This window comes from Anguilla anguilla, chromosome 11 (assembly GCF_013347855.1).
Source record: "Anguilla anguilla isolate fAngAng1 chromosome 11, fAngAng1.pri, whole genome shotgun sequence".
In the NCBI taxonomy this organism is placed as follows: Eukaryota; Metazoa; Chordata; class Actinopteri; order Anguilliformes; family Anguillidae; genus Anguilla; species Anguilla anguilla.
Genome location: NC_049211.1, coordinates 7,380,648 through 7,405,219, shown reverse-complemented (window position 1 = coordinate 7,405,219; position 24,572 = coordinate 7,380,648). Strand labels below are relative to the sequence as shown.

Here is a 24,572-nt window from a genome sequence, read left to right as displayed (position 1 = left end):
AGTAGTAACTTTGACACAAAATGTGTTGAAAGTAACACAAAAGTAGTAACACAAAAACTACGTAGGATCCTTCTTAGGGATCCTTTTTGAGCCTGAAGCAGCAAAGCCTCTAATTTGGTTCAGGCTTTTGTATTTACTCTGATTATGAGGGACAAGACAAACAGCAGTACCTGTAGATGAAGTTCATCTGTATATCAGATCTGCCTTTACAACAGATCAGATCCTGTAATCATCAAAACACATCTACTTCATAGGCATCTCATCAGTACATTGTTCCCAAAGGGAAAAACTCTAAATGCAGTAACTACTTTTGTTCAAATTCACACTGTGCCCCAATTGGCTGGAAACCTTGTTAACGGCACAATAGTTCACAAAATATAAGGTCACACAATACTGCAGAGGGGAAGCAAATATTATTTACCCACCCATTTGCTAAATTTTAAGTTTCATGTTCTATATTCAGCACACATTTAATTAATTTTATGCTGAACAAACAACTGGAATCAGCTCAGTGATATTTCAGTAAATTGTACTTAAAAATTATAGATCATAAAAAGCACCTGCTATTCAAGAACACAAATATTCACTATAGGCCCGCTGTTTGAGTTCAGTACGTTGCCCGAGAAACAAAATGGCAAAGTGAAACTTCAAGTCTCTAGGGTGACATCCATCGCCATGGTTACAGTAAAAAACAAAGACAAAATAGAACATAGTGGGTCTTGGTCATTTCTGCATTGCTTTGCAACCCCCGTTCTCTTCCGTGAAGACAGATTCCTGGAATCATGCTGACAGTAACAGATACAGATATCACGCGTGAACATTATTCAACAGTGTCGCTAAAATCCTAAACTGCTATTCGGTCTGCGAATCCAAATGTACTCTACATATATATCCTATATCATGCATTACTGACTGCTCCCAAATTTAAAAAAAATATCAACCCATGAACAAATTAACTTTGCAGCTATGTGTTCCCTAAACCACAGGCAATAGATGTATTCATCTGCCTTTGGGCTGCTGCCACCATACAAAGAGTGGAGGTGTGAATGCGTCATTTACACGTTTTCCCCTAAAAAAAAAAAGGCTTTTAAAGGAGCCATTCACACACACCTCAGTGCATTAGATGGCCCATGAATAGCACTCGCTATTTACCAAATACTAATGGACACTCCAGAAAAAGCAACGCCTCATTTTAACACCTTTGTTGGTAGTCGTCCATTTCTTGCAAAACAGACGTTCAAAGGTGCACTCAGGGAACATATGCACTGTTTCGATAAATATGAGATGGGAAATTTAGTTTTGTGACCATTTCCTTACCGACTTAACACAACAGGTGTTATGTTAATGTATGTAAGATCTTACGAACCGTGGTGGCTTGTGAATTCATTCTGAAAATAAATGTAAAGTTAACAGTTCATTTTTATAATCCGTGTTGCATGGCTAAACAGAGTTTGTGACGATGGTTTTTTTAAGCACAAAAAGGGATTGGAAGAGTTTCAAATGTCACATCACATTTACATGCAGCACAGCTGGAGTCCTCAAAATAGCACTCGTTCCTATGGAAAAATGCGGCCATTTTTATAAACTTTACACGTGTCTGTATTGGCTAGCCAACAGTTCAGAAAGTTCAAGAGACCACTGATCAGTAAAGAGCCCAGAAGCCACAGAAGCTGCTTTCAGAACAAGGCGGTTTATTTTCTGAAATGATACTCAGGCTAAAACACAAATAAAACGCTGAAAACACAAACACTGGTGAGAAATTCAGACCATCCTCAAAAACAAAATGTCACATCCCCTCTTTAAAAGCCTGGCAGGCTCACCATAAGGCTGTGGATATTTCCATAGACAACAGTCTAACTATACAACACCGGACATGAGAGCGCACACAAGGCCAGTGTCCTCAAGCATTTGTTCAATCAGTCAACAAAAAAATCATAATATCATCCACTTCACTTCAAACTGTGTACGAGTTCAGCACTGTAGCAGCATAAGAACATAAGACTCTGAGAATTTTTTAACATTTTACTCAAATGTTTTCAGTCACAACGACGAGCTGACTGAAGAGAACCTCGGAGTCAATCAGCGTCGTTTGGTTTGTGTCACGCTGCGATGCGATGCGGCAAAATAAAACAACAAAACGTGACAGATGATATTCAGTACGCTCCCACCCCCTACAGACTCCAACCTTGCAGTTAAATTTGATACAGGGCGCTGCTCATGCAACCCCGAGATCTCATCGCATGATCTCTTCAGCTTCATCCAGCTCCTGAATATCTACCTGTCCAATAAAGCACTTATAGCCGTGTAATCCATCAGACAAGCAAATGTCTGAAAGTGAAATAATCATCGTAGTTTAGCAGAAATAAAGCAGAGCAATGGCAACTCCATTAAAAAGACACTTAAAGAAATACAAACATATTGGGTCACACTATTTATATGATGTTATTTACACAGTAATTGCATACTTCATTGTAACTACTATGTAAACATATACCCATGGAGTTACATGAACAGGTTTTGGGATTAGGTTTTGGTTTAGTTCTAGGGCTGTGCTTGAGTGAGTAACCCACATAATTCCACGTTAGTTAGTGCCCAATATACATTACATTAAAGGGTCTTACATGTATTTTGTATCTGAATTAAACTGTGCAAGCAGAGTAGAATAGAATTGAATAAAGTAGAATAAAACTATGAAATTGAGAGCAAAATCCAATCTCCAGGTTAAATCTGACGTTGAAATACAATTCAAAACGTATGCAGAGGCTTACAGACACAATGCCTTTTTTGTTTTCTCCCCCTCCAAGTGTTGAGAGAAAGTGTCTTGAAACCATAGCAACTCTACGTTGTCTAGGTTCCCTGGAACAGTCTGTCCTGCGAACAAGGGCTCCAAGGGAACGGGATCCCGAATAAGTAAATGTCACTCCAATCTCGCAGGTTCTGAGCGGAACCACAATGCAGCGTTCTAGAACACCGGGCACGTCACCATGGAAACAGCATGGTTCCCTCCCGAGGCCCTGGAGATCTGATACGAGCAGCAGCAGATGTGACTCATCTAAACACTGTGCCACCTTCAACACTGTGAGCAGCAAAATCTAAAAACATCTAAACATCTAAAATGTGTAAATTCACACTTAAGTATGGACAGGCTGTCAAAAATATATATATAAAAAATATTAATTAAATTCAATAATACTGATCAAAAATACATTGTGTGATATGTGAAATGCAAGAAACTTGCAATACACAAATTTCATTGCATCACTTTGTGCTGATACTCATGTAAATTATGCTTTAGGAGTAGGCTATTAAAGATTCACTTCTTCACCATACATTCTGCAGACATGATTTACTTGGTTAAAAGGCAACAGGTGTTAGGAACAGAATAAAATATAGAAAGAGAAGGAGGAGACCGATAAGCATGGCAGCATTCAATATTCTGAGTAGACTAAAAATGCACAGCAATCAAATAGAAAAAATGTTATGAAAGTGTGTTCCAGAAGCTTCACACCGCAGTGTTTACTGATGACGACTGCTCAAGCATCAGTGTGTGACACTTCCAACTGCCACCTCAACTGCCAACACAAAGAATAATTGGCCTGTTAACAATACGGGCCTCTCTCTCCCTGGCCTTCCATTCATAAACTCGCTCAGCCGTGACTCATGGCTGTTTTCAGCTTACGTTTATGACCCAAAAACACTGGACAATGCAGCCGATCCTCCTGGCTTCCTACTTCAAGATAAGGCCACAGATAAATTCCTCATTTAAAAGGGCAAAGGGCAGATACGCTGAAGATAACACAAATGAACATGACCTGCCATGATTCCTAAGAGCTTATCCAAGCATATCCTGTTGAGTTGGTCCACAACTTCCAAATGTATCCAAAATACTGGAGTCTGAACAGGACACAACTTTTCATCAATGAACCTAATACTACTAAAAGTGATTTATGCTAATAATATAATAATAATACCTAATAATGTAAAAGATGTAAAATGTGTTTTCTTGAAAGGAGCAAATGTTATGTGCTGGCTTTCAATGAAACTCAGCTGAAATGGTTTGCAGGGTGAGGGCTACAGTCATAAAAATGTAAACCGCACTGTCATAATACATCAAAATAAAATTTGGATCAACCAAAAAAAAAAAAAAAAAAAAAAACACTGTAAGGGTGGGAGAGAAAATAAATTCACAGAACAGGGAGTTTGAATGCGGACAATCAGTCAAGTCTTTGCATTAGTCATGGCTGCCACATTTCCACAGCTGCTCTTTGTCCTTAGGCTCAGCTGCTCTGGTGAAGAGGCGAAAGGCCTGTTCCCCGTGCCCTCAGACGGACGTTTCCCGGCTGGCCTTCAGACTGGGGTCCGAATTCTGCCGGCGCACCCTCGGCGGCGCCGCTAAGTTGCCGTAACGGCCGGGTCGGCCGGTTTGAGCGTAGTGCTGCCAGGGAGACGGGCCCGCCTCACCACAGGGGGCGCTGTCGAGCTGGCGGGACTGAGGGTGCTGCTGGTGTGGCGGATGGCGCTTGCGGCGCGGCAGGGAGGCAGTCTGCTGCTTGCCGCCCGTAGGCCGGGGGGACTTCGGGGAGTCCTGCTGGCTGCAGGTGAGGGAGTTACTGCGTCCTCGTCCCTGGTGCTGCTGGCTCTTGAGGCCCTGTCTGTAGGCCGGCCCCGGCTCCGGCTCCGGGGCCTTCTGCTGCACAGAAGGGCCGGGCATCGAGGGGTATCCTTGGAGACCGCCGACCATCTTCTCCCAGGGCCGCTCGCCGTCCGCTGCCCCCGCCGAGGCCGCCTCCCCCTCCTCCTCCTCCTCCTCCTCGAGCAGGGCCTCCTTGGGCACCTTCAGCTCGATGACCTGCTGGTCGGTGATGATGATGTGGGTGCCGGGGCCCCAGGAGCTGCGGTTCCCGGGGCCGCCCCGGAAGGGGAAGCGCGGCTTGCGGTCCTCGGGAGGGATGAAGCGGTGGGGGCCGCCCCGCCGGCGGAGCTGCCGGGAGACCTCCTGCTGCTGGAGGCTGCTCAGCCGCGCCTCCTCCTGCTTCACCCAGCGGGCGCGGCCGCGCCGGAACGACGAGTCGTCCCCCATCAGCCGGGACACCCGCTCCTCCTGGTCCTCCAGCAGCCGGCGGCTCTCCCGGGCCCCGGGCGCCCTGGCCCCGTCCCGGCCCTCGGGGCCGCCCATCATGGGCAGGACCTTCTCCATCTTGAGCATCTTGCTGGTCAGGGCGCGGATCTCCTCGTCCTTGGTGCTGTTCTGCTTCTTCACCTCCTGCAGGATGTCCTCCAGCTTGTCGATGTGCACCTTGAGGTCGTCCATGTTGTCCAGGCCGCGGCCGGCGGTGAGGATGTCCTCGATGCGCTCGTCCCCACCGACCCCGACCGTGTCCCAGACGTCCCGGGCCACCGCCCGCCACGACTCCCGCTCGCTGGGGTCCTTCTTGCCGTAGGCGGCGCACAGCTCCTTCATCTTGACGATGGCCAGGGCCTCGATCTCCTGCCGCGTGTGGCGGAAGTCGTTCAGCGCCACCTCGTAGCAGATCTCCTTCACCGCCTGGATCTTCAGGTCCGAGACCGTGACCCACTTGGAGTCCTTGGCGACCCGCCGACGCTGGGGGATCTGGTACATTTTGATTGGCTCCCGCCGTTTCCCGCTGCTGGGCAGGCCGCACTTTTTGACAATGGTCTGCAGCTTGCTGGGCGGCAGCTTCTCCCTCAGGGAGGTGATCAGTCTCCAGCTCTCCTCACAAGACCTCTTATCAGAGTCATCGCCACTGTCAGAGTCTCCGTCCTTGAGGAAAATACAAGAAACAAACCAAAAAAAAAAAAAACAAACAAAAAAAATTCCCAACAAAAAGGAAAAATTAAAACTGGAAATCAAAAATAAAATTTTAAAAACTGCCTTTCTAAAAAGAATGGATATCGAAAAAAGAATATGCAACAGGAACCACTATTTCCTTGGGATGCTATGAAGTCAGATTAACATCAATCTTAAGGGCAAATACATGGTGAACCCAAGCAATGCACTTTCAGAGAACACACGCTCGTTTCATTTCCCAGCTCAGGTTTTTCTTCACTTTTCATTCTGAGTAGAACAGTGATCGTGTCAGAGAGGTACAGGTCACATGCAGTCAGACTGCAGGCACAGCTGTTTCCCTTACACAGAGCCGGGGCAAACCCTGGCATCCAAAACCCCCCCTGGGTCTGGGCGAGGCCGTAGCCAGCTGTGCGCACGCTGCCCTGTGGACTTCTGGCCATGTTCTCCAGAGGAGATTCACAGGACAGTATTACAGACCATGGACAGTGTCACTGAATCTACAGTAGAGATTCATAGGACTGTATTACAGACCATGGACAGTGTCACTGAATCTACAGTAGAGATTCATAGGACTGTATTCCAGGCCATGGACAGTGTCACTGAATCTACAGTAGAGATTCAAAGGGCTGCATTCCAGATCATGGACAGTGTCACTGAATCTACAGTAGAGATTCATAGGACTGTATTACAGACCATGGACAGTGTTACTGAATCTACAGTAGAGATTCATAGGACTGTATTCCAGACCATGGACAGTGTCACTGAATCTACAGTAGAGATTCATAGGACTGTATTACAGACCATGGACAGTGTTACTGAATCTACAGTAGAGGTTCATAGGACTGTATTACAGACCACGGACAGTGTTACTGAATCTACAGTAGAGATTCATAGGACTGTATTCCAGACAACAGACAGTGTCACTGAATCTACAGTAGAGATTCATAGGGCTGTATTCCAGACCATGGACAGTGTCACTGAATCTACAGTAGAGATTCATAGGGCTGTATTCCAGACCACTGTGCTAAATTCTGCAGCTTTTTAACTGAACATATCAGCCAGGGAGGCTGCATGCGAATCGTTTCAACAGAAGCGGAAAAGTGAACCTGCTACAATACAGCAACTGATAAAAATACAAAAGCCCATTTTGTTAATATCCGTCATAATTATTTGCTCACTGCTTTTATAACCGCAAAGAATAGGGGTGCACAAATATGGTCCAGGAGGACCAGTCTGTGTGCTGGTTTTGTTCCAACAAATTACCTTTATGTTAGTTCTCTGACAGCTCTATAAACCACACTGGTTCACTCCTGCACTTGGGCATAGTAAAATATTTAGGATACACTTGCAGTCTGCAGCTGTAGATGGTGCTAATACAAATGTCAGATCAATGTCAGATATGACTGAGCTAATTAAATAATTAAGAACAGAAGTTGGCACAAAATCCAGAAACAAATCAGCCCTTGTTGTGGTTTTGATTGGTCACATTGCTTGGTCCCATGAAATCTGTCCTGGCATTTCATTACTTTTATCAAATTAATAATCTGAGTTTATGGCATGAGCAGTTTGCTTCTATAACTGCAAAATTAACAAGGTCAACAGAGGTTCCAGTGATGCATATTAGTGCAACAAAAAAAAGGGTAAAAGCAAAACACGTTGTCTTTTTATAAACACATTCTGTCCAAAAAAATTGATCAAATGTCCTTTTAATGTCTCGTTTATGATTTCCTCCTCTTATACGCTGCTTTCCCCGTTAAACGCTGCACCCAGACATGCGGCAATGGCATGCAGGAAAGGTGGCTGCCTTTCAGCATTCCTCCATTTGAAGTCCATGACAGAGAAGGCTTGGTTGAGAGTTTAGTATCAGCAGTGAGTTAGAAAGCACAGGCACTACTGAAATTTACTAAGAAGTCAGAAAAGAGAGAGAGAGAAAGACGTACAGGCTGGAAAGTGGTCGGTAGCTAAGCATCCACTCACTACTGTAAGAAGTTAGTTCAGAGAAAATGCAGTTTCTCATTCTTTTTCCATATGCAGTGCAATAAAACACTTAGAACAATTAGGACGGGGAACAAAAAAAAGAAAGAAAATTCTAATGTCATTTTGAGTATGCAAAGAGTAGATTATCAGGGAATGTGTGCAGTGCATATGTGTGTGTCTCTTATTGCTAATGAATCAGGTGAAACAGTTGGAAATTAATCCCATCATCACTGACGACACACTGTGACCAACACAAGGAGCAAGATACCAATGAGAAACCACATTGTCAGCAGCCATGAAGCTACAAGAGCTACAAGAAGGACTCCTTGCAATCACGATGCATTGAGCACGCGTTTCAGCGGCTGCATTGCAGAGCTGCGCAAACACAAAACAAGAGGCAGAGACAAAACAGGAAATGTCTCAGGCCAATTTTGTCATCATTGCAACTTTCACTAGAAACAGAATCTACAGTAAGGGTAGCGTGCTAATGACATGGTTAAGAGAGCATGCTGGACTAACACAGTGAAAGAAGAACCAAAACTGGCAAAAAAAACAGCAAACTGATGGCATTTCTTGAGCCAAACAATATGCCAGATCCACTATGGAGATGTAACTGAATATTGAGGACAGAGTTGCGTTTTCATCTACGTTCAAATTTTGATACAATTTTTAAATTCTCAGATGCTGTTTTTGCAAAGTTCAGTTCACAATCTAGGAAAAACTGAAAGTATGGACAGTAAGTGGAAAACACTACAGAAGCTATAATTCTTTTGCAGGCGAACTAGCTGACATTTTTCAATATCAGGAACCTAAAGGGGTAGATGACGTACCCCCCACCCCCAGCCCCCCCCACCCACCAGGCCGCCTCAACCCCGGCAAGAGTAGGTTTCCATGCAAAAGGTGTGAAGTCAAGACATGCGTTGGAAGTAGAAGTTCTTCATCACACGCAAACCAGTCTGTGTCACAGCTCAAAGTGCGGTATTAGTGCTGGCTGCACTTCCACCAGTGCAAGCAGGAAACAAACACCTTACAGCTAAAAAAAATATCTACACCTTCAAGTTCATAAAGTAAATAGCACATCAACCCTTCCATTCAAATATCCACCTTCTTCCATCTGCCAAAAACCAATGCCCCACAAAATAGAACAGAGCAGAAACTAATTTCACACTCCAAAGGAACATGCTGACAAATGAAGAGGTAAACTTTGGCAAGCATTTAAGATTTATCACTACACTGCCAGTCCCAAAATATCAGACCTGGGAGGCACTCTATTTAACCACTGAACAACAAGCTTTCCAACAACATCCCACCAATCCAAAACCTACAGCTAAAAATATCATGTCTGGGCTCACCAATCTTTGTTGTTCGAGAAGCTGATCCGCCTCCTCCTTCTCCTTCTTGTACAAAATCTCCATTTCAGTCAGTCTGAGAGGGGAAAGAAAGGACAAGAAGTTTACACATCGGCTGTAACGTTACGCGTGATCATCACATCACGAGAATGGTAAATGGACTGCATTTAAATAGCGCTTTTATCCAAAGCGCTTTACAATTGATGCCTCTCATTCGCCAGAGCAGTTAGGGGTTAGGTGTCTTGCTCAAGGACACTTCAACATGCCCAGGGCGGGGTCTGAACTGGCAACCCTCCGACTGCCAACCCTTAAAATGGTGCATTTCAGGTATCTAAACGGCTTTATCTAAAGGAAGCAGAGAGATATTGCTCCTTAGTGCTCAGGGGTGCCAACCCTGAGTTTCTAACAGGGTGCCCGGTGGCAGTTTGGGCAGCCATGGAGCCCAGGCCCCTCCCCCCCTCTTTACCTCTTCTCCATCTCCTGCTTCATGTCAATGCCCTGCTTCTCCAGCAGCTCCCTCTGGGCGAAGGTCCAGTCCACGGGCTCCACGGGGGTCTCCGCGGAGGGCGTCTTCTCCCTCTCCGCCCGCGCCTGCTCCGGGTGGTTGAACCGGAACACGTGGTTCTTGCCCATTATGATGCGGTTGCCTGCGGGGAAACACGCCCACAGGGTTTTTAGAATGTCCGTCGCTCGAACGCTAAAACGTCGGTTTGGCGGCACAGCGTGGAGGCGAATGGCTCGCGCAGGCCGGTCGAGCCACCGGCGTGAGCACGCGAGAGTTAACAGTACAGAACCGGGCCTTTCTCTCCACTACCCCGGGCTGGTGAAGGGGATTGTGGGAACGCTCACCTGAGCGAAGCTGGACTGCAGAGTCCACGCGCTTGCCGTTGACGTACGTCTCCGACCCCTCACACGGTATGAGCAAGACCACGACAGCTGGAGACGAGAGAAGATAACAGGACTGAGCCAGAGAACCAGAGGTGCTGATGCAATAGAACAAGCTGTTACTGAGTGATTACTGACTCTAATATCAACTATTCGGCGTACAATCTACATATGATACTGCTTATCATGTTTAACTCAGTTAATCATGGATTCTCTTTTACTGGTCAATCAATACCACCCTCAATCCCAGACAATCCCTCCCATTACTTAGTTATGTCATTGACCATGTCCATGTCCAAGTCAGACTACACCGACAGGCTCTCTCCTTTGGGCTCGCTTAAAACTATAGAGCGCAAAGAGGGGGAAACAGGGGAAGCCACAGAGATCCAGCTCCCTGAGCCCAGTTTGGGCTCTCCGTCTCACCGTCTCCGTTCAGGTTCCTCTCGCTGCGGAAGACGCAGTGCTCCTCCCTGATGTGGGCGCCGCTCAGGACGATGTCCTGCCTCCTCTCCGCGTCCGCCAGCCCCACCCTGCGGCGGCACGGCGGCCACGTTAGAGACAGAATACACAACGACTGCAACGAGGGTGCTGTTCTCTCTGAGGTACGGCGGCCATGTTAGAGACGTGACTGCAATAAGGGTGCCGATCACTGCGACGTACGGCAGCCATGTTAGAGACAGAGCGCATCATGGCTGCAATAAGGGTGCTGTTCACTGCGACGTACGGCAGCCATGTTAGAGACAGAGCGCATCATGTCTGCAATAAGGGTGCTGTAGACTGCGATATACGGCAGCCATGTTAGAAACAGAGCATATCATGGCTGCAATAAGGATGGTGCTCACTCTCACGTACGGCAGCCATGTTAGAGACAGAGTGCATCATGGCTGCAATAAGGGTGTGTTTCCATCTGAGGTTTGGCAGCCATGTTAGAGACAGAGCGCATGATGACTGCAATAAGGGTGCTGTTGACTGTGACGTACGGCAGCCATGTTAGAGACAGGGCGCATGATGACCGCAATTCAATTGGCTCAGCCTAAATCCTTCAGGGTTCAAGACTCACTGAGCTGCTTAGCAGCAGTAACAAAACAAACCCGTTTCTGAGACGATGGCTCTTTTCGGCTTACGATATAGATCTCACCCTATAATACGGCTTAAAGGCAATGCGTGTGACTAATGATGACATCAACAGTGCCACAATTATCTTCCGGTGCAACACCTCCCTTTTTTTTCAAATCCTGAAAATATTTCTGCTTTCACACAAAACTAGTAATCTGTCCAAGATGCAGATCCACGTGGATTTACCACCAGGCAGGTAAATTCAGAACAAAATGCACAGGTCGAGGCACTTGGTAGTTTTGTTGGTTTCTGACCGCCAGACACTGTTGATGGCGTGTCAGATGAAAATAAAATTTGAATTTGCGTAAAACCGCTAAATTTGCTTAATTTAGCGGCATTTTGTGCTGGAGGAGGAAGGAATCAATGTTAATTGGAAAAAAAAAATCCAACAACCAGAACTAATCACCCTACCTTGTGATCCCATCTTTTATGTAGTAAAGCAAACACTCTGACATCAGAGGGTCTTCGTTCAGATTAACTAGATGAGGAGTCTGTTGAACGAGAAGAAAGGAAAAGAGGTCTTTTGTAACAGGATTGGGGTCAAAGTGGGGGAAAAAAACCCTTTCAAACTGCTAGAGATCCCACAAATTTCACATCGAAGGCGAATCTACTCGGATCTGAAATGCTACAGGAAAGGACAACTACAATAGACGCAAGGAAGTCAGAGATAGCCATTCCACAGGGAACCAAATACCATCAGATCTAGCACTAGGTGTGACATCAAATTATCTTTCTTCAAGGTATTCTACACAGGAGGGAGAAGAATTTGGAAAAAATATTACACCCCATTATTAGTGACAAGCAGGGACTCCTAAATGACATCTAAACGTCTATCGCTAAAACACCAACCTTTTTCGGGGAAAATACCCCGTTAAAATCAGCATAGAGATCACAGGGCCTCTCTATGAAAAGCTAACCAGCGAAGAGGCAGCGGAGCGAGAGGGAGAGAGGGTGAATGGAGAGAGTGGAAAAAAAAGGGGAGAGAGAAAATGAGTCAGACGGAAAACACGTAGAACATAGAAAAAAAGAAAACATTGTTAGTGAAAAGAGACGTTAATTTCACGAGTTCCCTTAAAATGCTTTGTGTATTAAGACCAGGCAGGTCAGCAGAAGACAGCATTATGAAAAAAGCTGATGTTAACACTATCATATTTGATCTTTGTTTTCGGTATATTATATTATAATTTTTTAGCTACTGTTCCACAGGAAATGGCAGGTGGTCTCAGTTATTTTCCCTTGTGTGGGACAGCAGCTCTTAGTGAACCTAACTGAAGGGGAGATTTTAAAAGCACTGCAACCCCACACAAGGGATTGTGTCACAGTGTATCTTTGTTTTTATATATTTATATTGCCATTTTTTCGCTACTCTTCCACAGCAAGTGGCAGTTGGACTCAGTTGTCTGCCAGTGTGTGGGAGAACAGCCCTTAGTGAAGCTAACTGAAGGGGAGATTTTAAAAGCGCTGTACGCTAATCCTTAGCTACGCCGCGGGATTTCCAGCGGTCTGGATCGGCTCACGCGAGAGCGGGACTGGCAGCGCACAAAGGACCCGGACGTCTGCCTGCTATGACCACACTCGGTCTCTGGGTGGCGCTGTTCACCCCTAAATAAAAAAAGCTGCTCCACGCACCGCGGGAATCATCTTCCGCAACGATTAACCGAGCTGTTCGCAGATGGCGCACGTCAACATCAGCGCATCAAAATGTAAATCACGGTTCTAAACAGGCCCCCATAAAGGTTTATAGAGCAATCCTTACAGTTCAGTGTGTCTCATAACCATGGCCGTTTTTTAAAGATATTTCTGCAGTTTTCACTTCTAGTATTGGAATGATTCAATTAAGACAAAGAGACCTTTGAGACGGAAACTACAGTTTTCCTGGATGTGAGAACGTGTGTGAGCTTGGGATCACGGGTGAACTATCATTGTACACAATAGATACACTGCACACATTTCTCCACGTGGATTGCTAACATTTCGATAGCAATAAAGTCCACAACTGCCCCAGATCTAATGAGCATGCTCAGATGTCGCATGTCGATGCATGCAACTTCAGGCTCTCATCACCACTGAGATCTCACTAAAAGGGGGGGGGGGGGGCGCATGTCCAAGAAAACTGCATCAGGCACATTGTGGATTATTATAAAGCAATCATATCACAGGACATTGCGTCCTGCCATAAGTTGGGAATCTCATGAATTTAACTTTTCCACAAACCTTGTTAGTGGGAACACAATCGAACCCCTCGCCAAGCAAGGAGGTCGGATGTTCGGAGCAAATCTGAATGAGACGTTTTAATAAAGAGAGGTGAAAAAACCAGAGAATGGAGGACAGAAGAATAATAAATGAAAAACAATTAAATGACAGAAGAGCATGCTGAGGGGAGGAGAGGAAACACGAGGAGGAGAAAGGGCTGGGATAAAGCAACTGAAAATAGAGAAAATGAACAATTTCTCAAAAAGAAATGTTTTAAACGAGTAACTGTCAACTCTCCATTTGTTTTCACGGTCCAGGCCATCTAGAATTTCCACACTGCTCCCAGTGGAAAAATAACGGTCACAGTGGGAGAAGGACAAAAGCCCTAAACAAACACTCTTTGTGACGTCACAAAGCACCAATGTTACCTTTTTCGGCGAGAACACGCCCAGAGTTCCTCCGTCTTCACGGATAGCCACGCCCATCTCCGCCAGCAGTGCCTCTCTGGAGCAGGAAGCAGATGTGCAGAGTTTCCAAGAGTCACTCGGTGTGATACTGTTACTACATTCATAATTACAGCTTTCTCACGCTACCATTTAACAGTTCAGGGATTGACTTTTCTGTGATTCATTAGCTTGCAGAGATTGTTGTTGCAACACAACAGCCATGCTAATGAATCGGATTTCTTTCTCTGCCAGTAAGGTAGCACACTCATGAATTGCATGTCCACAGATTCACCCACATACTCTCTGGAGCAAATTCGCTGATCCTCAGAATCGACAGTAGGGGAATGCATTGTGACTGCTCCAGAACAAGGGGCTTTTGTTTAAAATGTCACTTTGGGCCAGTAGCCCTGCTAGAGTGCATTTCGCTGCAGAGCGTAGCGTGGGGGCGTGACTACTGGGCACAGCAACGAAACTGGCATGGGCAAAATGGAGGCAGAGACACAGGCAGGGACTCTATCCCCTGAGATCAGTGGAAACGGGGACACTGACAGAGACAACCCATCGAGGTGTGTTTTCCAGGGTGGGGGGTTTGGAGTGTAGAAGAACTGTATTTAACCAGGAGGGTCAATTGAGAACAAATTTTAATTTGTAATGGCAACCTGCGTACTTCCTGAGCTACATATCTTTCAACTGCGGGAGGAAATCGGAGAACATGCAACCACCAGAGAGAGGATCTGGGATTCAAACCCGGAGCCTCCTCCCTGCGTGGCAACAGTGCGCCCAAAGGGAAGGGCGCAGAAGACGACCTCCACCCCCCCCTCCCGTCCGACACCCGAACCCCCTGCTAACCTCTCCATGCGGATGGCCTCAGTCTTCCTCAGCTTCTCCTCCCAGGTTTCATTGAGCTCTGCGATGATCTTCTCCGATTCCTGTGCGCAGGGTGGGGGGGGGGGGGGGGGTGAAGGAGGAGATATGAGACATCACGCAACTTATCACTCACGCGCCACCCACACAAGGCCCAGGCAATGGAAACACCAATGTCTGCAGCTCAAGGAGCTTACCAGCCTAATCCTTTGAAGACAGGGTTTTTTTCCCTTCAAAATTCTAAGTCCGTGTTCTAGAACACTGCTTTCAGTTACCAGTAGGGATTTGTTTTATCAGCATTAAAATGTTCAGTTAAGAATATTCGAATCACATATTTGTGATCGTACACCTGAAAGGGTTAAGGACAATGATACTGAAATATCAGAACCCACAGCTGTACTATGATGCCCTCAGAACCCCACTCCAAAGACACCATATACAAAAACAAGATTTCACATCATTTCACACCGCAGCCACTCCGCTACTGAAATGCTGGCCAATGTTGGTTCTCATAGCAATAAAGGGCCTCCCCCAAAGGCATCAAAGAGAGAATTTGTATTTGGCAAAAAAAATAATGTGAATAAATAATAGCTTCATAACGAAGTTCTCCAGGACAAAATGGCCAGCTGAGCACTCACACAAAAGCCTTTGGGGAAAATAAAGTGTCACTGGCGAGCAGGGTGCCAGAACGTTCCGTAAAGCCTTCCTAAAATTAACCAGCAGTAATCAGGGCGCCACCTCCCTCTCAGTCCTGTGGGAGGGGCTGGGGGGGGTAGGTTTACACCGAATCTTTACTGAAGGACCCGCCCACGCAGGTGATGCCGATTAGACTCCACCCCCTGCCTGCGCTCATCTCCGCACTCGTTTGTTTGCAGCATCCCTCTCTTTCGCGGGAATAACGCAGCTGGCAAAGATTACAATAGAAGTGAAGCAGGACACGCTGTCTCGCCCCTGAAAGGGAACATCTTTCTTACAGCGTTCACAGGAAACTGGGTCACTGACCCTCCTCTCTCAGCTCGGGGGGGGGGGGGGGGGGATCTCCAGGTGAGTCTCTCCACTGCCACGTGCGAAAGAGACGCACCTCTCTCTTTTACACACAGACTCATCCAACATGGAGGGAATTCAGCTTTGTGCTCTGATCTTTTAAAAATATATTATTAAATAACCAAAAAATAATAAATTGCTGTTCATTCATTCCAAGATGCCCTTTGGAAAAGGATAATAAGAGAGTTTTTGCAAACCTTTTGTGGCACTACATTCTTGAGATGTAGTGAGGCCCTCATGTGCTAATTGAAATGCCTTAAAAATATCTCCTAAGCCACTACAGTACCTCGCTGTAGCGAGAAAAAAGCTGGCTGACAACCATTGAGTTATTTATAAAGAATCAATTTTCTTCTCTTCAGAATGGACTTTAGTGCTGGAATTCAGGGCAGGTAATTATCTCCCTTAACTTCGTATGGCTGATAATCTACGCTTGGGTACAAACCACGATAAACTCACACTCACACTATCAAACACATACACACGCACATGCACAAGAACAAGCACAAGTACACATACACACACACACACACACAAGCACACACACACAAACACAAGCATACCAACCACCTACACACACGAGCACACATACACACACCACAGAAAACAGACTTGAACATCTGGGTTTTAGCCCGCTGACCTAAATGCGGGGCTGATCATGGCTGAGCCCCTGAACCCCCCCGCCTCACCCCCCCCCACCCCCCCACAACACAATGCCATTGTGCTGATGTGTCATTGTTCCGCAGAGACCTACCACTGAGCCATCTGTCCACTCCACGCACAAAGTCAATGGACACCTTTATCCAAACAGCCCACACCCCTCCCATCTGCGGGCACAGAGAGGCACTTTGTTCCCCGACTCGCCGGGTCAAACAGCAAAACCGGGGAGATTCACGCTGCGATAGCCTCCATGCAGATGAGCGCATGCACCGCGAGAGTGCGTCTATACACACGGGACGTCCCGATTCCCAAACCCACCTCGGTTTGGGGCAGGGGTAGCTGCTACACACCCCTCAGACAGGTGCTTTAATTAATCAGGTGTTAGAAGATGCTGCCGTTTGACCTGCGTTTTGAACACAGAAAACAGGCACTAATTTGGCGATTCTCGTGGCTTCTTCGCGAACGTTACCTGGAAATGTCACGCATGCTTCTTGACGCAAAGACCGCAGAAATCTGCCCAATTTATCGAGTTCCTATGGATACTTTACTTGGAGCCTGCCAACCAAAGGAACATTCATGTGAAATCATTAGGAGATGTAATTACTGGATTCCCTTCGCCACGTCCAGCCTTGGTATTACAGACAAAAATGACGGACTTTAATTAGCTGCACGCAATCATAAGTGTCCTTCATAGGTAGCCAAAACCAGAGATGACTAACTCAAGATCAAACACATCCACAACTAAATAACTTCTGAGTGGGCATAACAGCGGATGATATTTCAGGAATTAAACTGGAAAATAACTTTCTAAATCTGAGGAGAAGCACAACGTGTTCTTATTCCTCTTTTCACGTCAAGTGTACACGAAGACCGGTTCTATTTTCGTCCAATAGCCCCCCCCTCCCCCACCCCCACCCCCAACGTCTGCGTGATGCCGGTTGCGGACGTCATTGGGTGACTGACAGAGCACCCGGGCAGCAGGGGTCTCCATAGCAACCGCAGCTCCTACTGGCTAGTTGATGCCGGTCTGTGTGGTTTTTCGGTTACGCAGTGAAGGGGGGGGTGAAGATCGAGCGAGTCAGAGAGACAGACATGACGACAACAGAGAGATGTGCGAAGTGGGAGAGACAACAGCGTGCCCCCCTCCCCCCTCCCCCCACCCCCCTACAATACAGCCACTGCTTTCACAGAAAATGGCTCTTTCCAGTCACACTCAGAGCGCTCTCCGCTGAACATCTACCATAGGTGCCACAACAGGCTTTCAACCAGCTCTTGTAGAGAAGTCGTAAGACTGCACACAGCTGAGAGAGAGACACATTCTAGCCTGCTAACCGATCTCTCAGTGGCTTGCTCATAGCACACAAGCCCCAGTTTTGCCTCACAAAGCGACTCCCCCTTTCGCCACAAAGCCACGGCAACGGCACGCAACGGCCGGAATGTGGAGAGAGCTGTATGGTTACCATGGCGACGGCCTTCCACAAACTAAGTCTCCCCCTAATCACAATGCCGTTCACTGCACTCGGGTGCGCACGGGAACGTGATGTCAAAGCGCACGGGAATGGACGGAGCGGGTGTGCCGCCCTCAGTGCTGGGTGGAGCAGAGGGGCCTGGGGGCGGGGCTGAGTGGGGTGTCAGAGCAGAACTAGATGTAGAAATATTAGCCATGAAAATTTGGCCTTGACCCAAGGATGGAACTTGGTATACAGTGGAAATCCCATGCAAAACCAATAAGCCCATTAAAATAAGCTACTGCCCAAGCAGCACAAGACCTTTTCAACAAAAACCCTTCATTTTTTCAGAATGGTGCTCTCTTCCAACCCACAATCAATCAATCGGACAAATGGAAAGCCTCCTCTTCTTTAGATATTGCATAGACATGTACGCTGGTGGTGATCCTGTTTATTTCAGTATCAACAACCCCTTCATGTGCAGTGTAGTTATTATCCAGGAAGTAATTATCATTAACGAAAACATACACAGCTGGAGTGCATACAGCACTGTGGATGCCTCATCACATCACACAAGCTGGGACCAAGGGCTGTGGAAGTGTTCCCTTTCAAAATCGGCCGATATCCACGTAACGGCCCCTAGGATCCACAGGGGACCACCCCACCACAGGGGGGTTAGTCCCCCTCCGCCATATTCTGCAGCGCACAAGGACGCGGCGAAGTAGACACGGTGCATGCTGGGATACCTTGAGCCGCTCGATGGCCTCCTCCCCTCCCGGCGTGGACATGATGCGCTCCTGGATGCTGGTGACGGACTGCAGCCCGGCCTGGCCGAGCTGGCCCGAGGACGGGGAGGCGGTGAGCGAGCCGATGGGCGCTGTGGAGAAATGGCCAGGCCGTTGGTTCTCTGAGGCTAGCAAGTACCTATGCTTACTGTTGTGTATGTCTTTCAGGTCTGACGACGGAGGAGAGACGAGACAAAAGGGGGGGGGGGGTGACAAAACGATAACGAAAAGACAAAAAGGTAGAGACAAAAAAAAAGAGGAAGAGAGAAGACAAGGAAAAGAAGGAGGAAAGACGAGTGTAAGACACAGAACGCACAGTGAAGGACTGCAACGGGACACACAACACACACAAGCCTACCTACAGAAGAGACAGTTTTCACACAGCAGGCAGGGGACGGGGGAAGACAGGCACACAGAAATCAGGGCTTCGACACGAGTTTGCAGCGGGATGCACTTGGTTCTATTTGTTTCCAAGGGCCCCAACAATCACTAGAGTCTACAATAGGAGAGACACTTCAACCTAAATGAGTAAAGTTACACTGCCTGACATATAATTAGGACATAGCATTGTACGTAATAAAACGTTTATCACATTGAAAAGCTACATGCTGTGCTTGAGAACCAGAGACGTGAACCTGTGTGGAAACCGCCTTTGCTCTACAAACTGGGCTCAGCAGCTGGGGCTGGGAGCAGAAGAGGAAGCAAAGCCGGGAAGGGGGGGGAGGGGGGACAAAACATGCAGCATGATCCTTCCTTCAATTTCGGTTTGTTATGTGGAGAGACAATCTCTCTCTCTCTCTCTCTGTCTCTGTCTCTCTGTCTCTCTCTCTCTCTCTCTCTAAATGTCCCGGTTCCATTGATTTACAGCAGGCTAGGCACCCAGGCGCCGGGGCTGCTTCCATAAAAACGGCCGCTGGGGCGTTTCAGGTGAGCGAGCACGTGCTCTAATATCTCTCGCCGGGGCTCAGATCACTAGGGAGAGGCTGCCTAATGTATTTCTGTTTTCTTTACCAATTGCCTTGGAGACTTGTAAGTTCAAAGATATAGTGACACACTTGCGGGTTCAAAATGGCGACTGAAAAATGATGCAAGCACTGTATGATGTTTGATATTCATCACCAGGGTGGCAGTATATGATGTCCGATGGTGTATAATATTGCCATAAAAACGTATTGGATAAAAATGATTCAGTCTCCCTAAAACCCAACGGTTGATTAAAAAAAATGGCTGAAAGCAGCCAAATTCATGTCTGTTGGTGTAAATCAAGAACTTCCAGACAGATGTTCATACAACCTTTTGTTTTTTAACCCTTTGAAGGTTTTTAAAAAATGTATTTTCTAGAAGTGATAGTAGTGATTGTTACATCAGCATTAGAACGTTCAGTTAAGAAAATTCCAATCAGATATCAGTGATCTTACACCTGAAAGGGTTAAGAGGATTTAAATATTTCAAAGGTTACAGTCAGGGTGTGTTGTTGGATAATGCAGATAAAATAATAAAAGATGGGACACAGAACAAGGGATGGGAGCTAGGGGGTGGGACCTTGGGGGGTGGGGTTGGAAACAGACCAATAGGAGTAGAATATGCTACTGCATTCTGACCGAGCACAGCACAGCACAGCAACCATCTAGGTACAGCGTTCTATTCTCAGCAGCTAGTAATGGAAAGACATGCACCTTTCCTCTTGTAACCCGCAGCTTCAATTTGAGAACTTAGTATCGATCTAACGTCATGAATATTGTCACCTGCAATGGATAATCAATGACAAAAAAACAATTTCACTGGTGAGTGGGAAAAGGGTTAAGGGTGAAAGGAGAAAAAAAAACAGAAAAAAAGAGAAGAAAACAACAGATATTTTGGCATGTTTGCACATGATCTAGACTTAGGCCAGGGATACTGAAATCAGGCCAGTAGTACTGCTGGTTTTCTTTTCTACCTGATAGTTAATTCATTGATTAATGGCCCTGATTGGTCAGAGATTTGACTCACCTGGTGTCCCAGGTTCAAATCAGTCCTGATTAGAGGGGAAGAATGGAAATCATCAGCACTACTGGCCTCAAGGAAAAGGTTTGAGTACCCCTGATTTTATGAGCTATGAGTAACTACGCACTATAGGAGTATCTATATGAGGCTGCATTTTTTGCTCTGTATAGTCCTTACCGGATTAGTCACATAAAAAAAGCTTATAATTAGAAAGTGCTTGGAGGAAATACACCTGTTACACCCTGTTCCCAGGACTTTCAGAGTCGTGTGCAGTTGAACAGCACACACACACCAGCGCTCATTTGCCTGGGACTGCCTTGGATTTGGCGTAAGCTCTAGCGTTAGTCCAACATGCAAAGCTGGGCGGTTTGCTCAAGGGGCTGGAAGCAATAGCTGCCAATCAGGAGAGAGAGAGGGGAGGGGCAGGGCGGGGCAGGAGAGTGCAAGTACCACCGTACATATACACACATTTGCTTTCACTTCCTGGGCAATCATCCCCCATTGGATCGACTGAAGGGAAGCAGGAAAACACGAGAAGGGTCAAAGGTCAGAGGTCAAATTAGTACTGATCTGGCGGTGGGGTGGGTTAGACAGTTCTGACTGGACAGTTCTGATAAGGTTGCAAAATATGGGTTAGATGAATCAACAGAAGAGTGCGTCAGAAAGATGAATGTGAAAAAGAGGGACATTTTTTTTTATCCAGCTATCCACAGATGTGTTAATGCAAATGCCTCACACCCAATTCACACTGCAGTACAGATCACATTAGATGCTCTGATGGAATCAGTGAGAATCTTGAACACTGAGCTACCCCTGGAACCTGCTTGCATTAGTGCTATATTTGAATAACATGCACATGCAAAAACAAATATCTGTAAATATCTGCATTATCTGTAAAATTTGTGGTGCTTCGCCTGATCCATCATGTACTCATCAACTCTACAACAATCAAAAGAACGACTAAGTATAATCAAGTATATTATAAGTGTAAGCTTATTAGCTTATAAGAGTTTCTTTAAATGACAATGAAATTAAAACATTTACCATAAATGTCCGTCTGATCTGAGTGTATGTGATAGCAGATTAGCATTAGCAGCAAACGAAACACTAATTAATTAAGACATGGACATGGAATTAATGAGCTCGACAGGGAAACACACAGACACACAGAAGAGGGCAGGTAGAAGAGGTGAATGGTGATATGCGTCCAGTGAAACGGAGTGTGTTGCTGTGCTGCTGCTTGAGGGGGGATTGAGCAGTTCATTGGCTGCCCCAGGTCACCTGACTGACCGCAGCGAGACTCCGCCCCCCCCCCCCCCAGCAGCAGTTGCCGTGGGACCGACTTACTGTCCAGGATGTCTCCCAGCCCCTGCGCGCGCAGGAGGTCCTTCAGACGAAAGACCTCGTCCTTCAGCTCACGCACCAGCTTGGCGTTGGGGTCCTCGTTGATGACAGCGTTGCACTTGATCTGCTTGGCCCTGTCCGCGTACCTGCGGAGGCGGGAGAGAGACTCAACCACTGACCAATCGCACGCAGGACAAGAGAGCTACAGGAAGGTTTCCGGCCAATTAGGAGGAACGCAGCCAAAGAAGCTTAAATCGTATCTCACAGGCGCAAAAGGCACTTCTAACCAACATTGACTCGTCATTCAGGATTATTAATAAATTCAAGGCGATGATGAATTGGTATTTCGTTAAAAATATTCCACAGTTACCGCAGTGTGCTGAGGGTCTCGTCGTAGTTTATGTCTGCAGGACTGAGAGCGGCGACCATGGCGGTCCTGGAGTTTCCACCTGAGGAACACCACAAACGAGGTTACTCACACCATCATTCATACAACCGGCCATTCTGGGGCAAACCACGCTCCTCCTGAATTCATTCATCAGCTCATTTCACTTCGTCGTGTCTTCAACGACTAATTATAGCAACAACAAATCCTTTTTCAGCGTGCGAGAAACCAGTGTATAATTATTGCCTGCCTGGGACTCCAGCAGGTTTAAAGAAACGGTCCTCGTGGGGGGGGGGGGGAGGGGGGGGGCGGGGGTGTTGGTTGAAAGGTAGAGGCGAGCCAAAACAAGCGCTGAGCTACATAAGCAGCGTGTTCTACAGCCAGAACCTTCCGGAAGGCCGAGGAGCCGCAGTGACACAGCCTCTAAACAGCTTCTGAACGCAGCCGCGACTGAGAGTAAAACGCTGCTTCCACCTCAACCCCCCGCTACAGTATCCCCTGCAGCCCAGGGCGGGGAAAATCGATACGAGCGTGTCGGCTTTCCGAACGCTCTTCTTCAACTCCGGCGTATAATCGAGCGGCGCGGATCGGCTGGCGAGCTCGCAGCTCCGCGGCGCCCGTCTTCGAGCCCGAAGTGAAATATTACGGCGCGAGCGCATAATTCGTCCTGACAGCTCTGAGTGGCCGAGAGGGAAAGGGGGAGCGGTAATCGCTCTGAAATACGATTCGCTGACAACAGTCAGACATGAGAAAAAAACAAAAAAAACAAAACGTTTTCTGAAAAGCGGTTCCATTACATTGAATATGTATTTTTCTTTCTTTCTTTTTTTTCCCCCCCTCCCCGACACTGTTGTGCTGTACGTATGTTATGCTCTGGAGCAGCTGCAGTTTGTCTTACAGCTAGCATGCGTCAATGTCAACGGGACTCCGCGCTCAGCGCTCACGGCTGAAAGCTCGCTTTCTCCTTACCCAGATTTTCCCGAAGCAGCCACGTCAGCACGGAGTCTCGGTACGGGATGAAGTCGGTCTTCTTCTTCTTCTTGCTCTGTATTCAGATGCATCGTACATTCACAATCACCACAGTGTTAAAAAAAGAGCCATTTCCCTTCACTCACAGCAAGGAGTACTATGCACTTAAAGGATGGATCGATTCACGCTATAAATTATGCAGGTGGCCTTGGATTAGCATGTTTGCCTGATGAATAAAATGATTGCAAAAAACAAAAGGAATGAGTAATGAGGTAGATGTTCCTGCAGTAATTGGTGCTACCGAGGAAAAAAAACTTAAGCTGTTTAATGGAAGCAGCTGAACTATATATCCATGGGGGTTAAGGGAAAGTTCAGGCTTCACCTCAACTAACACAAAATGTTCTCACGATGCTACTGCAAAGTTTTGTGAATGTTACAACACTGCCAATATATGGCAGCAACATTGCAAGAACATTTTGCGTTAAGCTGGGCGTTAAGCCTAACCGTGGATTATGGCTCAACACTGAGATGGTTTACCTTGCTGGTACAGTTATCCTGGGGGGTTAGGAAAGCATTTTCAGGAGAGAAGAACAGAAGAGCAGACAACATTACAGCTCCAGCACGTGGAATCAGATCTGACCCCCTCCCCCCCCCCCCCCCCTCCGCCCACCCACCCCGGGAATCTCCGTCAGCCTGAGAGAGCACTTACCACCTCAGCCAGCGCGGAGATGACCTTCCCCAGTGTGGTCAGTGATTTGTTGATGTTCGCCCCTTCCTGAAATGCAGATGACACAACATCAGTATTCAGTGACTGGGTCTACAAATACACCTTATATAACCTTTCTGTCATTGCTGACAAGCATGCAAAAAAAAATACAAACAAAAAAAAAAAACTTCAGTTAAGTAACGTATATTTTCTATGCCTTTTTCAGTAGCCAAGTACACCCACGCATCATACAGCTTAAGCATAACTAATTTACTTCAGTAATCATAATTCATGGGAATAAAAAAAACATTTAAAGGCACATTTACAGAGTCTAAAAACCTACTTAATGGGGACAGAGGACAAGTCTGTGAAAGTGCTACACGTGCACTCAAGAGTGAGCTCAGAGAAGCGTGCCCCGCCCCCCCCACCATCCCCCTCACATAGTCCCCTCCCCTTTTCTGAAGGACAGCCGCTCCGGCGAATGATAGAAAGAGGGGCGTGGTCAAACAGGGTCTGTCGTACCTTTAGCCGGGTCCCCTTAGCGCCTGTGGAGTCCGCTCGCTCACTGCCAGCCAGATCCACCAGGCTGATTTTGCTGACCTGAAACAAGGA

At 46.8% G+C, this 24,572-nt stretch overlaps 1 protein-coding gene across 7 annotated transcripts in view; it reads right to left on the bottom strand.

The window, feature by feature from the left end:
- The window catches only part of kif1b (kinesin family member 1B), an 84,553-nt gene that overhangs the window by 27,124 nt on the left and 32,857 nt on the right, over positions 1 to 24,572 (bottom strand). For 2 of the 7 annotated variants that reach the window (XM_035383570.1, XM_035383575.1), the window contains exons 8-21: positions 24,483 to 24,560; positions 23,964 to 24,029; positions 23,792 to 23,809; positions 23,255 to 23,330; positions 22,271 to 22,349; positions 21,904 to 22,046; positions 18,535 to 18,743; positions 14,625 to 14,704; positions 13,758 to 13,833; positions 11,548 to 11,627; positions 10,444 to 10,550; positions 9,985 to 10,071; positions 9,602 to 9,782; positions 9,139 to 9,211 (exon numbers count right to left, since the gene is read on the bottom strand). In XM_035383570.1, coding sequence (XP_035239461.1) covers positions 9,139 to 9,211; positions 9,602 to 9,782; positions 9,985 to 10,071; positions 10,444 to 10,550; positions 11,548 to 11,627; positions 13,758 to 13,833; positions 14,625 to 14,704; positions 18,535 to 18,743; positions 21,904 to 22,046; positions 22,271 to 22,349; positions 23,255 to 23,330; positions 23,792 to 23,809; positions 23,964 to 24,029; positions 24,483 to 24,560 — 1,353 coding nt within the window. Of the gene's footprint in view, positions 1 to 4,165; positions 5,783 to 9,138; positions 9,212 to 9,601; positions 9,783 to 9,984; positions 10,072 to 10,443; positions 10,551 to 11,547; positions 11,628 to 13,757; positions 13,834 to 14,624; positions 14,705 to 18,534; positions 18,744 to 21,903; positions 22,047 to 22,270; positions 22,350 to 23,254; positions 23,331 to 23,791; positions 23,810 to 23,963; positions 24,030 to 24,482; positions 24,561 to 24,572 lie in introns of those variants that run through there. The other 5 variants (XM_035383574.1, XM_035383576.1, XM_035383573.1 and 2 more) reach the window with 4 other exon arrangements.